The sequence below is a fragment of the Natrix helvetica genome (assembly GCF_964273705.1).
Source record: "Natrix helvetica genome assembly, chromosome: 2".
Classification (NCBI taxonomy): Eukaryota; Metazoa; Chordata; class Lepidosauria; order Squamata; family Natricidae; genus Natrix; species Natrix helvetica.
In genome coordinates this window covers 35,789,964-35,806,745 of record NC_138552.1, presented here as the reverse complement: position 1 = coordinate 35,806,745, position 16,782 = coordinate 35,789,964, and the positions used below count along the sequence as shown (strand labels likewise).

Sequence of the window (16,782 nt, the reverse complement as noted above, 5' to 3'; positions counted from 1 at the left end):
GCCTTCATAGGAGCAAGACTATAGAAAAGGCAAGTCATAAAGATCCTGACAGCCCTCATATTTTAAGAGAAGTTTTATATAATATTTCTCATAGAAACTCAGCAGCAATGAACTATGATTATACAAAGCATACACAAATTCCCTCTGAAAGGACACAGAATTTACTGAAAACCTGATGAGAAAAAAAGTTATAACAATGTTTTTGTGTACATAAAGCACATATGGTATGCTAGATGTGTATTCGTCTCTTGTGCTTTTTAGACGTACACAAAAACAAGAACTGTGCAAGTGTCTTATGAAGTCCCACAGTAAATGAAATTTTCTCAAATTATTCAAAAGTTAAAGCAATGAACCAAGTTGGTGACCCAAAATTGTAGTATTCTCCTCTAGAGCAAGCAAACAGAGCCATATACATGTATCAACACATGTATTTTTATAATTACACATCAACTCAACAAAGTGAACTAGCAGAAGACAGTGAAAGTTCAAGTTCATGGCATTGCAGTATTCTTCAGTTGTGTACAGAATGCAGGACTTGGCCCATAAGACTGTAGATCCTACGTTCCAGCTTGGAGCCTTCATTTTGGTTCATTTCTCCAAATGGAATGTTCACACAGCCTTGTTCCAATCACTAGGTGGAGGGAGAAAGAGGAAAATAGATGAAGCCTCTCACTTGGGTCCAGAACCACTAAAAGATGGAATGAGGCGAATGTCTGCTGCCTCTACCCTTGGTAAGCAGAAAAGCAAAGATACAATAAACACATAGATTGGTTTAAGTCAATTGGTTTAAGTTTCTCTAGTTGAACAAAGACAGCTGTTGAATTGGGTGCAAACATTACAACTAATTTATTTGCAAGGTATTCTATTTATAATATCACAAAATCAGCAAAATTAAAATGGTTTTGATGATTTTTTGATAGTTGGTTCTCTGGGATTTTGGAATACCAAGTACTCTCCAAGTATCGATCAGGTATTCTGCAGGTGTTTTTAGCCTACATCCCACTAAAGCTTCTTCTGTGCAATGTTTCAGAAGTGGGATTTCCTTGCAGTCTTTGCAACTTGTTTAAGATCTGAAGTCAGGAACAATGGTTGCGGTGTCCCTGAGATCAGCAGAACATACTCTTCTCTATCACCGTCTCTATGGGATGGTTTAGGTCCAAAAGGACCGTCCAGTGGCAGAAATATCAACTGCGATCTTGGACCTCCAAGATCGCACGTCGTGTCGTTGCGATGTCAGCCCTCCTTCCTCCACTTATGCTTCTGACAGCTCTCCCTTGTGAAGAAACTGTCGGTTTGAGGACTGGGAAATGAAGGCATCAGTCATTTTTCTTGCAACTGCAGTGGAGCAAAACTGACTTACTAATCACTTTAGGAAACTGCCGATTAACTAAAACTTTTAGAGATCTTCAGAACGATAAGTCTAAAAAGTCATTGGGGGAGTTTTGTCTTCAACTCTGAAGAAAAGAAAAATTAATTATAGGCTTAAGAACTTAAAGAATTTGAGATAAACAGCACAAAAGCTATCAACTATTTATAAGCAGATTAAGAGTGCAGATAAATTTGGAATATTGGCTTTTACTATGAGATTTTAGGATTAACTATAAAAATAAATTGCTTCTTGTGGGAAACACTTATTTTGGGTATCCTGTCTATTGCAAATCATAACAAAGATAAGTAATTTTACAATTTTAGAAACTGGATCACTGGGGGAGGCTAATGATGCTAAGCAGAGAAAAAATGCAAGCCTTTCTTGATGTCAGTTAATACTGGGACTTACAAAATGACATCAAATGTTATAATATTGGGAATATTAAAGATCATTGAAGAATGGAGGCAGACATTAATAATTATAGTATCAACACTGTCAGTAATAATCTCTGCTTGCGTGAACAGACTATGTCAAAAATATCTTAATGAAGGAATGATGATGATGATAATGAATGACAGATCAACATATTCTATGTGACAAGACAAAGAAATGGTGGAACTACAAATGACTGGATTAGGGAATGATTTGTAGAAGGGCTTTACTGGATACCCAAAAGAAACTGGCCAAAGTTTTTAAAAATTAAAAAGAAAATATCAATGATAAAACAAGAGAATTATTTGGAAATTATTTTTTATTGGATGTACAAAAGAGGCTTGCTAAAAACTTCATGAAATCTGTGCAATGAGATAAGGAAGGATGAGATCAAATTCTATGATAATATTTGATTGAAGCTTAAGACATTTAGAAGTAAAAAGGAATATACAGTTGGTTTATTTGATCAAGGTTAAAATAGCTTTTTTTCTAATTTCCTGCAAAGTTCTGGCAATTCTTTGAGGACATTTTGGTGACACGAGTGAAATTTTATGGATTTGCTTATAGATAATACGTGGAATATAGGATGAAGAGGTCTGTTTGCAACCTTATATGGTGTGAAGAGATACTAAATTTGTTTATACATCTTTCCTAAATTTTTATTTTGTTTTCATATTCTATTCTCTTTCTCTCAGTTTATTGTATTCATTTTAATAGCAATCAAAATTCTTAATAAAATTATGGTTTTTTAAAAAACAAAGTAAATGCAAGCCAGTTGTCAAGTGCCTGATCACAATCACGACTGCAGAGACACTGCAACGGCTGCCATTTCAAGAACCAGTCATAAGCTTTAATTTTCAGTGTTGTCGTAATTTCAAATGATCACTGAACAAGTGGTTGGTAAGCGTGGACTACCTGTATAAAGCTAGTTATTTGGTTTGCAGCATGCAAAATCCCTAATTAGAGACAGAGAGAAAGGGAGGGAAGGAGGGAGGGAGGGAGGATTCAGTGAGATTAGGAGCCTAGAAAGTGCTGAGGAAGTTTTCAGAATGTTTTGGTATCAAGAACGTAACCCCAAAATTATAATCATAACTGTAATCTCTTATTTCTCCCAATTGTAAATTTGTCTTATCTCCCATACACCCACATTATTTAAAAATAATTTTAAGAAACATTTCAAATATTTCAGTATATCTGAAGTGACTATATAATTAATGATGAAATAATTATATATTACAAAAACCCAAGGAATTATATATACCTGATAATACTAGAACAAAATAGGCTTCCCAGATGTTTTTTCTTGTACGTATGATGTGAAGCGTTTTAAGAATTTGGGATACTCTCGTTTTGCTACTGCCCGTAGTACAGAAGCTGGTGCCCAGCCTCCAGGATTCACTACAAATAAAGATGAGATATTAAGTGGTTAATATAATTGTATTTTTGTGGAGTGGTAAATTCATGAACAATAAAATCTGATGAGAATGTAAATTACATAAATATTATGCCATCAGCTTTACTTTTGTAATGTTGGTAATATTGAAACACAAACTCATATTTTGTTATTCTGTAATTTCTATCAAGACATAAACAAAGAGTTCCTAACATCTCTTCCAATTCCATTTATTGGACAAATTGAAGAAATTCGTATACAATTCTTATGAGTAAATAAGGAGTGCAGGGAAACTTTTGCCATTGGAAAGTTTGTTTGCACCTGTAAAACCTCTACAGATAATCCTTGCTTAATGACCCTAATTGGGACTGAAATTTCCATTGCTAAGTGAAATGTTGTTTAGATGAAACCTCATGTGATTGCATTGCTTAGCAATGGCAGCTCCAGTAGTTCTGGTTGCAGTTGTTAGGCAAGGGTTATACCATTGTTAAGTGGGGACCTCAGGCTTCCTCTGCCTGAGTTGAAGGTCATGCTTTGATCATAAATCCAGGCAGGCTGTCAAGAACGTGATGTTGCAACAGCCTTAACTTCAAGGACCAGCCATAACTGCATTGCTCAGCATCATTATATTTTCAAATTGTCGCTAAACAAATGGCAATTAAGCAAATATTATCTGTATATTGTTGACATAAGATATATTTTTATGGCTTAAAGGTTAATCAAAGTTAATTCTAGTAAGTACTTGAACAAGAGACTGCCGTGGAATCTGGAAGTACAAAAAATGGCAAAAACCAGTGGCAAACTGCTTTGGTATTATTGCCAAGGATACTGCATGGATGTGATTACATAATCAGAAGGATTTCAATTTAAATGGAAAGAGGTTTGATTTTACCTTTTTTTATAGACATTTCTGTGAATCTTGCTATTCTATTGCTTGGAAGAAAGTTAGTCACTTGCTAATTTTGCCAGGTTTTTTGCCAATTTTTTTAACCATGCCAAAACATTGTGACTTAAAATACAAGATTGAAGCATAAAGATAGCTTATCTTTACTCCTACTTTTTAAGATAAGTTGTACTCTTGACATGTAATACTGGAAACAAAACCAGGACAAGATGGTAAACTATTAACATCTTTTTCTATGAGACTCTGTTTTATAACCTGCCTCTTTAGCATTGTTAAGGACTTATTAAAATAAGCAAATGACATCATGTATACATTTGTAACTTCCCGAGAGAGAAAAAAAGGAAGAGTCGGGCATTGAGAAGAAAAAAGAAAAGATTTTTGACTTGGAGAATAGGGAAAAGGAAGTAGTGTCATAGAGTGAGTCTTGGCTTGCAGCACTTGTCCAAGACAGCCAAACAACCAAAAATGAATGAACTTTTTCTACAAAAAGAAACAGTAAGTAAATTAACTATGTTTCTCATCTATAATACATTGTCTTCCCTGCCACCATAAGCAAATAGATTTGTATTTGATTGAGTGGTTTCCAAGCTTGCCTGGCATTATTTCTTACTTTTAAGCAAACTACTATATCTCACATATTACTTAAAATGAAATAATTTCTATTATTTCTATTCTTTTCATGATGGAGGGGTAACCCCCCCCCCACTGTTCAGCTCAGCTACTTTTGATCTATACAGTCTTCCAAATAATAAAACCTGTTGTTAATAACATTATCTTCTCTCCCCATTTGCCCTTGACTAAGCCAGGCCAGGGGAATAAGATAGATATGCAGAATGAGGCCAAGTCTAATAGGAACAAGCTGTGTTTATTCGTACCTTTGGAGCCCTGCCCAAGGTCCAGCAAAGTGATATTTTACAAAGGCTAGATAGCCTTAAGAGAAGTCTATTAGCTACTATTGATACCGCTGAGTCACTTACTGAGTTTGGTAAATGCAAGTTTGTTGCAAATGCCTGAAATGTAATAAATCACATACATGTAGAAGGATGCCACAATGTTTTGACAGTCAGAAGTCTTTATGGGCCATAAAGCATCTTTTCCAGTCATTAAATAATCAGTTATAAGGACTACCTGTATACCTCCAGCAATGTTGTAGTTTTACGACTGGTCTCATACAACCTTTAGTTAGTGTTGTAACTCTGCATAGACTTTTGAAGTTATAATTTTGTTTACTTTAAAGTGTTTTTTTGCTTTATGATTGACTTCATGCCTTATGCCTGTGGTTACAACAATGCACTTCTATTTATTGTGCATATTGCAAACTTTTGGTTTGGCTAGTTCAGGAGGGAACTGTTTACATAGAAGTTTGATTAAATCTCTGATGGTGATCATCCTCTTATTATTGATTTTGCATGTTATGATACTTTAAGCTTTGAGAGGGGGTAATTTTAAAATATAGTACTTTCAGAAGAATTTTAATCGGAATGTTTTATTTAAACCATAGAGTATCTTAACTACAGATCACTTTCCGTTTATTTTAAATACATTTTAAAAAGCTTGGAGCATCTTTCTGGGAAACGCAGTTACAGATTTTACAAACAAACAAAAAGCATTTGCATTAATTTCATTAATACAATAAACAAATAAACATGTTCATGTGAAGTAAGTAGATCACCTTTTTCCTATAGTAATTTGCTGATGTGTGGGGAAATTTAATCAGCAATACCACCAATAACAAAAAGCCAGTGCTGACAATGAGCTATGGTTACACCACTGTATGTTTTAAAATTCGAGTGTCATTTGGATTTAATTGTAGTTTCAACAGTAAACAATGTCAGAGCTTCCTGAACAGAATTAGTTGTTGCAGTATCTTTAGAAAAAGTAAGTGCCACGTGTCATGTATATAATACACAACTGTAGTATGTACACAGGCCTTTTGCCTTATTACTTGTAAGGTTCTTTATCGGTAAATGAGAAGAAAAAAATCCTTTTACACTAGCACAACTACATACGCATTTCAAGAAAGTAGTCATGCCTTACCATTTGCTACATATGTAATCTTGCATAGGAGGTTGTCTCTGCTTATTTTCTTGTTTCCTTCTGGAGGGCTTACCAATGTCTGGCAAATCATAGCAATATTTATTTTGGCACGAACACATCGATTGTTTGTCTGTCAAGAAACACAATCATTCACATTGTTGCTGATTAAATGCTGACTGTAAAGAAATAGGATGACATGAACTGCTCTTTCCTTTCCATTAGAAAAAAATCATTAAGCGAAATACCCTGGATCTTTTCCATTCTTTTCTTTTAAATTATCCTTGCCCTGGGGTTCACAAGCACCGCAATTAAGAAAGGAATTCTACAACAATAAATACCTTCAGAAACTAACATTTTTACTTACAGGAGCACTATCATGTTCTACAGAGAAGTTGCAAACAATCCATGTTTCAGTGTCGTTTTCATTTAAAACTGGTATTTTTCTAATAGCAGATAAATACAGCACATCACGTTGAGAAGCAGGCCATACTCGCTAGAAAGAAAACATTTATATGTTTTAAAGTATTCATTTAAAAAAAAAACCCACTTCTGCAGTATTCCTAATAGTAGAAAACAGTCATAAATTAAAATGTTAGTATACTGATTGTTACATATATAATCCCAGAGAAAAATATAAAAAGAACTACCTATTCAATAATTCTATGCAGGAACACATATAGGTACATACATAGTATTACAAAATACTTCATTTGTAGACTAAAATATGACAAATAAAACAAAACTTATAACCAAAGAGCAGAAATGTTTAAAATTCAACAGTTCTCTAAGACTCTCATATTGTGTTCTTCTAGTAATGCAATCCCCCACATTTTTGCTTGCCAACAATGCAAAGTACTTCTCAATTTTACATTAAAATTGTTTTAAAGATTTCTCAATTTTAGATAATACAGCAATAGCTTGTGTTGTACTGCTTTATCAATTTTAGAGGACTACTGCTATATTGCCAAAATTTATTAATTTCCAATTTGCTGAAAACAAAAATGTATTAAATACATATCATCACCAATCCCTTCAAATACAATATATAAAGTTTTGGATTGGCATAATGTAATTGTTAAAGAAAAATAATATTTATGGATTATTTTTAGATCTGGTTTTTGATTATGTGCCTGCATAGATTTAAAGAGAATTACCATATATAAAGAGTTGAGTCATTATGTTCAGATCCCTAACAATCTATACACTGAGACTTTCAAGACAGCTGGATTACAAGTTTTCTATACTATTGAAATGTTCCTTTGATTTTAAAATTACATTGTTTGTTCTAATTTTTAAAGCAAACCTGTAATTTAGTTCAATATTATTAAGCCTATATTGCAGAGATTGAGAAAATAACTTGATACAGCATATTTTAAGATCAGAATATTCTGTGATGGAATGTTTTGCACACTTTTGTAACAATTGGGATTTAGAATGTTACATCCAAGCAAGGATAATAATAATAATCAGTCATTGCAAAAGTAATTGTATGCTTATTATTAAGAGAGCACCAAGTACCCTTCATTTTAATCCTGAGTTACAAATATTCTTCTCTTATCAATATGGTAAAATTGTGTTTTTACTGCAAAATCAGTTACCCTTCAAGATGAAGACATCTCAATTTGTAGCTTGGTCTTAGCCATTACTTTGGCTTTCAATGGACCATGATAATTAGGGCATCATTTTAGAAATATTTTTAAATCATGATTTAGGAAATGACTTTCTTCCTCTCACCCATTCACAGATACATAGCATCTGGGGAAAGAGTGAATCTTGGAACTTTGAATACAAAGCTTATGTTCTGTTACTGAGCTATAGTCTCTCCTCAATTATTATTGCACTTGCTTCTCTAAAAACAAATAAGATCCGAATTTCTTGGAACAAAAATACATGATCAAGATTAAAGAAACTTCTAACCAAATTTTGCAAAATAATAACATCAATCTGTAACTCTATTTTTTCCTAATGATTCAGGCAATGTTCTAACAGGAAAAACCAGTTTAGCTAAGACAGAAATTTATAACCTTTAGTTGCTTTCTTTCTTCATAGCACTTACAGCACTTTTAAGTGTTATGAAATAATGCTAAGTATTACCTTATGTGTTTGGTAGATGATGATTGCATTATCAGCTAGAGTTTCTACAACACGGAAATTTTCAATGGTTGCTAAAGACAAGACAAAAAAAAGAAACAAATTAATTAAATTATAGCAATAATACCGTCACAAATCAGTTAGACCACAATTAGCCACATCTCCGTCCTCTGAATGAGTTAAAACTTCAAGTCCTAGAATTTCCACACATATTAGCTGAAAATGAGGAACTGGACTAAGCGGGTGTCAATTGAACAGTAGCAAATACCAATAAATAAACAAACAAACTACTTTTACTTACTTTCCCAATCATTGCGAACATCAACATTCCAGAAATAATTGCAGACCTCATGCCCTGTAACTCCTTTGACTGCATGTGTGGCCTTCAATGGATCTAGAACAATGCCATGTTCTTCTACCTCCCTCCTGTACACCTTTGAATAAATATTAAATATTTTAAAACTTTTTTCATATTCTTAATTCATTTTTGAAATTGGTGGGGAAAATCCTAGATTAGTAAAATTACAATAGAAATACCATTCATTTAAATATAGAACATAAGAACTGACTTGCTGAACAGAAACAAGTCCCATCGTATTCTGCCCTTTTTTTTTCTCACACAGATGCCTCTAGGATATTCACAAGTTGGGGATGGATATATAATGTGTCCCTCTATTGTTCCTCTGTTATTGGCATCTGTAGACATTCTGCCCCCCATGCTAAAGGTACTGAATTTTTAAAGCCAGTAGACCTTGATGGACCTATTCTTCGATGATATATTTAGTTCCCTTTAATCCTATCCAAGTTGGTGGCTATCACATCTACTGATAATTAATTTCACAGGTTAATAATGATCTGTATAAATAAATGCTTCATTTTGTTCATTTTAAATATTGTTCCGAACAACTTTATAAGTTCTAATATTTTGACAGGAGAAAAACTTCTTTTTTCCCCATTTTATTTCATTCAGTTTAATTGTGTCTCCACTTCCTATCCTTTTTTTAAGTTATAAAGTTCCAAACATTCCAGCCTTTTCTAATATAGAAGGAGATTGAGTTCTTTGAGAATTTTTGGAATATTTGTGTACTTTTTTAGTACTGTCATATTGTTTTTCAAGTGTATAGACTAGAACTGTAAACACTATTTTAGACAGAGAGAAACAAAGTAATATGTGTTCTAAATAGCAAAAACAAACAGCATCTTAAAGCTTGAACCAAAGCTGGAGATCCAATTTCGACCTTTTTACTGAATTAATCTCAAGGAAATTAGCAACTCTTTATCTAAGTTATCATTCATTTTAACTTATTTATAAAATATGACATATTCTGTCTACCTTCATTTCACCTTCTTCAACTACTAGTTGCCAGTTAGCATCACCCCCTACATCCTGTAACGAATATGTCATGTGGTTCTGCACCATCTCTTCCACCTTTCAAAACAAAATGGGGATAAATTAAAAATACATTTATGGAAGCTTCTTTTAGCTCTTCTGTAACTTGGAGATAATCACGTGATTGCCCAGAATGTGCTATTAAATAAATCATTGTACAAGTAAATATATAAGTAAAAGGACTGTGCAAAAATATAATATAAACAAAGAAACAGACTTGGGAAAAGAACTTCCATAATCGGGCAAGCAAGCAGGCAAGCAAGCAAGCACAAACAACATGGGATTCAAACAAAAAGTCTCTTAATTACAATACATTAATTTTTTTTGCTTTAGGAAACAATTTATATTAATACCCCGTTTCCCTGAAAATAAGACCTCCCCAGATAATAAGCCCAATCAGGCGTTTGACGGCATGTGCTAATAATAAGCCCTCCCCCCAAAATAAGCCCTCCCTGAATATATTGCAACACAGCAGCAGCCATGAGGTGACCATGGTCGCCGCCTCCCGCACCTCAAAAATAATAAGACCTCCCTGAAAATAAAGCCTATTTCAGGGGTCAAAAGAAAATAAGATCCTGTCTTATTTTCGGAAAAACACAGTATGATTTCTGGATATATTTAAACAGACTTAAATTGACATGTTAAATTTAAATAAATGTAAAAGTAAACATTCAAACTGGGTCTAAATTGGGAGTATGTTCCCATTAGTTTTAGGAACATTTGCCAGACTATTTCAAATTACCAGCAATCCATGTGCTTATCAATATACCTATCTCAATCTGCTTATCTCTGCTTTACTATAACTTACATGACATTAGAGAATGCCATTAAATGACTTTCCTTCCTATCATCAAATATCATTAGAAAGATATGACCTATTTGTTTATAAAATCACACAGCAATCAACCTAAGACCTCAAAGTTACTCTATTCTTAAAATTAGTTTTAAGAATAGAAATTAAGAAAATAGCCTGGAGAGCTACTAAGAACTTCTACTTTGTACAAACTGTACTGCTTAAAAGCTTAATTGGTTGACTGATTCACATTTTTAAAAAGGAACCTTCATTTGATATAAAAGCATTACTTTGAACAACAATATGCAAAAGTAAGAGAACACAGCTGATCATTCCCAAACAGTCTTCAATCAAGTCTCTTTCCTACTGTTAAGTATCCTAAGTTTTCTGTGTATAAGTAATTTAAATACTGTACCAAGTAAACAGGAACTTTTCCAGCCTCATAAATTATATAAGTTGTTCCAATTTTGCAGTCTTTTCCTGCCTATTTGATAAATTTTATTACCTGAATAATTTATTCTGTTAGCAAAAGAAAAGTAAGCTTGCTATACAATATGCTGAAGTCCTGTTTTCAATTACCAGATTGGTTTTTAAGGCAATATCTTTCAACATCTTGATAACTCCAAAGGTTAACATATATTTCAAGGAAAAGGCTTGATTCTTAGGAATTATATACTTTTTTCCTACATACAACCTAGAACCACATTATTTGCAGTATGATTTTATTCATGCAGTATCTTATAATTGAATGAAACAGACGTAATAGAAATCTAACTACATATTTATTGTTTCTTAAAGTTAACTCAACTCCATTTGAAACATTAGAGAGGACTGAAAAAAATATCTCCGAATTCTTTCTCTGAATCTAATATCTTGCAGAAGTCAAAATGTAATATCAAAGAGCTAACTAAAGAAACATCAACAACCACAGAAATTTGGACTCTAGCATGTGTTATTGGGAATTACAAATATTTTACTTTAAAAATATTCTTCCTTGACTCAGTTCTTAGAATCTTACATGGACTTTCTTTAAAATAGTTTTTAGTATTTGAGGGATATTCTCTCCAAAGACCACAGAATCAAATTGTTAAGTAAATATTTAGAAAAAGCACCGTGTTATATATAGGTTATTTAAGGACAGATTTATTTATATTGGAAGCTGGATAGAGTCTGCATAGTATCTTTTAAGTATTAAATATTTTTAAACAAATTTGAGAAATCTTCTCCGACTTGGAGGTCATTAAAAATAGAGGTGTTGGGCACATGACAAACATTGAACAAGAGTGAAAAAGCTGAGTGTTACTCTGTACCAATGTAATTTGCTCATGCCATGATCCAAATGTCAAATGAAAATTCGCATAGTACATCTCCAGCTCAAAGTACTTAAATGTTGGTTCATCAGAATCTTGAATTAATATGAATAATTTTAAATTAAATTTTCTGAATATTGTACAACGTTTGAGAAATTGCAAGAATATAAGGGACATTACTTAAATCACAAGTATTGTTTTTTACAGAATGGAATAAAACACATTTGGAACGTCTTGGATTGATATGCAACAAAACTTTTTCACATTTACCTTCCTCGCACTCATTACTAGAATATACAGTTTCTTCCTATAGTTTATGTGCACTTTGTTTAAAACAAGCGTAAATGGTTAATATAAGAAGAAGAAAAGAAGTGACCATGAAGGTGAAATACAGCAAGAAGACATGGTAAAGCCACTCTGCATGTAGAAATACAGTACCTGGGAGCTGAATCTGTGATCATCAGAGGTACTGACTAGATCAATGGAAGACATGGAGGAAGAGCGACTATAGGGCTAACAGAGACAGACAAAGAAAAAACCAAGTAATCAGAACAAAGGCACAACAGAGCATTTTGTACCAACTTCCACGCACAAGATTATGAAGAAGAAACAAAAGCACCATAAGCAGCAAGTACAGCAGCAAATGCTGACTTCATGCACCTATTATGTATTATACTCCAAACACTGCTCAATAAAGAATTCTTTCTCAGAACACTAAATATTGTTGCCTAGGTTTGGTATACCACATGTGTTTACTAATTCATAATAAACCATTCTCTACCAGAGTGAAAAATGAAAGCTTGCAGAAATCTAGGAAAATAAGAGTCTCTTTTTTACTGTTTAGTTAAACTTAATTTTGAAGCATGCACGCTTAGCAGAAAAACATTAAGTTCATCAATGTAGGAAAAGTAATTTTTCTTCCAGCCGATAGTAAAGCAGTTTGAATGGCTTTATTCATACATAATAGGATCTTTATATATTATATTACATAACCATAATCTATTATGTTAATTGGAACATAGAATTGATTAAACTTTCAGGTCACATTTTGGAAGCATCTTACCTTTGGGACAAATCTATGATTCCCCACACCAGAAAAAGCATCACCAGGTGGCATGGAAGTTGGCCAGTGTAATCTGACTTTTTCACTTTGGGACTATAAGAACAAATATATATATAAATATATTTATTATCCTAGAATTTTGGATGTACCATGAAAACATTAAATAATTTGAAAAACAATTCTCAGTAATAGGCACATTATGGGCTCTCCATCTTCCAAGTTAAGAACACAAAACCTTGAACATAATTCCTGCATTATACCAAACAGCAATTCTTTTATTTTAATGTAAACAATTAAGAAAAAATATTACTACAAAATAACATAAAAGTAATAAAGGCAGGATTAAAAAACAATCAAATATGCTCCTATTTATTCTGAAGCCCATTAACTGTATATTGTAGATGATATTTACTACAATATGTGTATTCTAAAAGGGGCCATGATATATCATAGAGACAAAGTTCTGCCTAGAACTTCATATACTAATATTACCTGTTCTTCTATTTTGTCTTGACGATCTAGAGCAGCTTCAACAGCATCAAAGAATTCTTCTTCATTAATCAAACTGTTGGGACCTTCCTATAGCAAAAATCAATAGAAAGTAAATTCAATAGCAGGTGCAAAATTAAGACAGCTCAAAAATATCCTGCAAATGAATAAAATCACTGCAGCAGATTTATTTGGATCTGCTCATATTGTTACATTTAGATACTTTTATCAGTTTGAAAAGAATATGGGACTTTATTATTTTGTAATAATATTAAAAATGTCTGAATCAACATATAACCTAGAAACCATACTGTTAAGAGGAGAAAGAGAAAAATAAACCAACCAATTGTAAATAAAAACAGATTCACTCTATGAGTAGAAGACAAATAAGAGGCCATCAATAGTGAAGTATAACAGAGAAGACAAAGGAACAATAGACACCTATTATATTTATGGAACGGAAATAGTTTAAACTAAAAATCCTGTACACAATTGGTATCCTTTGACTTATTACCTTATATAGACAAACAGAAAAAAAGAACTGCCTAGAATTTTACAAGTAAATGTTGCATAAAGATAGAAATAAATACATGTATAAGTTTCAAAAATAAAAAAACAGGATATGATCAATCAAAACTAGAACAGGCCATATTACTTTCAATGAATTTACTAAAAATATGCTTAAGTTTTATTCCTATCAAAAATAGTTCAGCAATTATCTCTGAACAATGCACACTTGCGCTGACCATTTAGAACTATGATACATCTTTTATTCATTTATTTATTAAATTTGTTTGCCGCACAAACCATGAGGTGACACTGGGCAGCTTATATTGTTAAATAGAATAAATCAATACAACAATATATACAATAAAACACTATAAAATATAAACGATCAGCTATCACTAACATGTGAGGAGCGAAGGAGTAGGATGAGCAGGGGGGGGGGAGGAAGTGGTATCTGTGATTAATCTATTGACTCCCTCCAGTATGATGTTCCCCCATTGAAGCCTCAGACCAACTGGTAGAGCTAAGTCTTCAAGTTCTTGTGGAAGGTCAATCTCTCTAAGGAGGCAAAATGTTCCAAAGGGTATCAGAGGTGCAGAGAAACCTCTTCTGGACCCTGCCAGGTGGAATTCCTTGGTCAATGAGGTCTGCAGCATGTCTCCTCTGCTGGCACCTATGGGGTGGGCCATTTCCAGTGGGATGAGATGGTTCCTCAAGGAACCGGGACCCATGCGAGTTCCGGTTCCGGCGGCGGCGGCGGCGGGCAGCTCTTTGCCCGCTCTGGCTCCCCGGTGGGCTTCCCCACTCCTTGGGGGGCACAGGACACCCCGCAGAGGGGTCCTGCCGGAGGGGCGGCATCGCGGGGGTCTCCTGCAGCAGCGGCGGCCGGCGGGAGGTCTCGCGCGCGCCCAAGGCACCGGGGAGCAAGATCGGAGGGTGCTTCGCGTTTCTGCGCCTCGCGCCTCGCTAAAGCCGACCGGAGAATGCAACAATAGAAGGACGCAGCTGCGGTGCGGTGAGGTTGCTTCTCTCTTCACTCCCTATTCTGCACGAAGGATTATTCAGCTTTCTTTAAAACAACTTTCGGAGCAAGTTGGAGGCGCGGCTGGAGGGAGGGGTTTCCCCCCCCTTGGACAAGCAGTGAGGAACAATTTTGCTCTCAGCCCCCGGGGGAGGAGGAGGGGGGAGAGCCAATGAATGAAGCCTCACCCAGGTTGAGATGATTTTCTTTTCAATTTAATTTTATATATTAGTGTGATTTGAGGACTTCTGGAACTTTTTTAAAAACTTTGTTATGCCTCTGTGCCCAAAACTGGCAGGGCAAGATGGCACACTTCCGTTGTCTTTATGAACTGTGAAACCTGACTCCACCTTTAAAATTCAGGCTTCCGGTCTTTGTCTCCGTGTCTCCCAGAGGAAACTCTTGTGGATTGGTATTTTTTGAACTTTCTAGGGGAAACTTTTCATCTATTGCCAGACTTATTAGAGAGATTCTCTTCTGCCTGGTTCTCCTGCTCCCGGAATTCACCTGGCTACCCTTCTTTTCTAACTGTTTATCTTATATATGGACTGAACTTTTAACGTTATAAAGGATGGCATCCAAAAGACCACCTCCTGGAAAACCTGGCTTTGCCACGTCTGCTCCAACATCTGCAACATCCAGTCCAGCCACACAGTCAAAGATAACAGAACTGATGCAACCCAAGACTACAGAGATGGACTTTCAACAAATGCTTCAACAAATTTTACAGGGCCAGGAGGAAATCAAGAAACAGCTAAGGGAAATGAAAGATGAAATTAAAGAAAATCAAGCCCAAATTTATAAGAACTCACAAAGACTGAACCTTGTGGAAGGGGGGGTGGAGGAGGTGAAGGGGGTGGTAGAAGCTGTGCAGAAAGGGAACAAAGATCTTGACATCCAACAGATGAAATTAGAATTTGAGAGAATGTCCTATTATCTTAGATTTCAAAATGTTATAGAAGAAGATGGGGGAAACATAAGGGACATCATGACAAACATCCTGGCTGACTACACACACAAAGAAAAACAACAGATGGGGTGGGATATAGACCTGGTTTATAGAGTGAACTCAGCTTATGCTAGAACACACAATGTACCCAGGGAGGTTCACATTAAATTTCTTAGAAAAAGCACAAGAGATGAAATTCTGGGTGTACAAAGGGGGCAAGCATTGACATATCATGATATGGAGATAACCATTCTGAAGCAGATCCCTAAGAAGATTAGAGAAAAAAGGAAGAATTATTCGCAATTAGCGAATAAATTATACCAGAAAGGGGTGTGGTTTAGATGGTTGATGCCTGAAGGTATGCTGATATTCTGGGAGGAGACAAGAATCAGAATCAATTCACCCATAGAGGCGCAGGCCTTTATGGAAAAAAATAAAACACTCCTAGAGAAAACACCAGACATTACAACGGACACGCAGGACACGGGAGGGGCCAGAGCTCTGCCAGTGGAGGGAGATGGGGCAATAGCAAGAAGACTCAGATCACAAAAATAAACAAGAAAATCATATTATTATAAATTGACCGAAAGTGATAATGGAATTATACTTGGATTTTATACTGTAATGTTTAATCTGATTGAATTTAGTAATAGAACTAATATGCTGATTGTAATCAATTATATACCAATGCATTATATATAAATGTATACTATGGGTATGGAGGGAGGGGCGCCTTTCACATTTTGCAACTGCCAAAATTTGTAGACCTGTCCATTTACCCTTTTCCCTATAAATGTTGAAAACCCAATAAAATTTTATTATTAAAAAAAAAAAAAAAAAGGAACCGGGACCCATGCCATGAATGGCTATTATCCTTGCTTATGGAAGATATCCATCCATGAATAAAATGCATCAAGATGAGAAGGATTAAATGGAAGTGATGAATATACATGCAGATTTTCAAACTATGAAAATCTGGCTCAATGCATATCTAAGCATTTACACACAGAAGTAGGATACTTAGGAATGCAGAA

General features: G+C 34.6%; 1 protein-coding gene across 3 annotated transcripts in view; it reads right to left on the bottom strand.

Moving 5' to 3' along the window:
• Positions 1-357: 357 nt before the first annotated feature.
• The window catches only part of CERT1 (ceramide transporter 1), an 80,136-nt gene continuing 63,711 nt past the window's right edge, over positions 358-16,782 (bottom strand). Inside the window, exons 9-18 of one of the 3 annotated variants that reach the window (XM_081941275.1) lie at positions 13,275-13,361; positions 12,783-12,875; positions 12,158-12,232; positions 9,560-9,655; positions 8,528-8,660; positions 8,230-8,300; positions 6,500-6,628; positions 6,136-6,265; positions 3,063-3,199; positions 358-727 (exon numbers count right to left, since the gene is read on the bottom strand). In XM_081941275.1, coding sequence (XP_081797401.1) covers positions 3,072-3,199; positions 6,136-6,265; positions 6,500-6,628; positions 8,230-8,300; positions 8,528-8,660; positions 9,560-9,655; positions 12,158-12,232; positions 12,783-12,875; positions 13,275-13,361 — 942 coding nt within the window. In that variant the 3' untranslated portion in view covers positions 358-727; positions 3,063-3,071. The remainder of the gene's footprint in view (positions 728-3,062; positions 3,200-6,135; positions 6,266-6,499; positions 6,629-8,229; positions 8,301-8,527; positions 8,661-9,559; positions 9,656-12,157; positions 12,233-12,782; positions 12,876-13,274; positions 13,362-16,782) is intronic. The other 2 variants (XM_081941274.1, XM_081941276.1) reach the window with 2 other exon arrangements.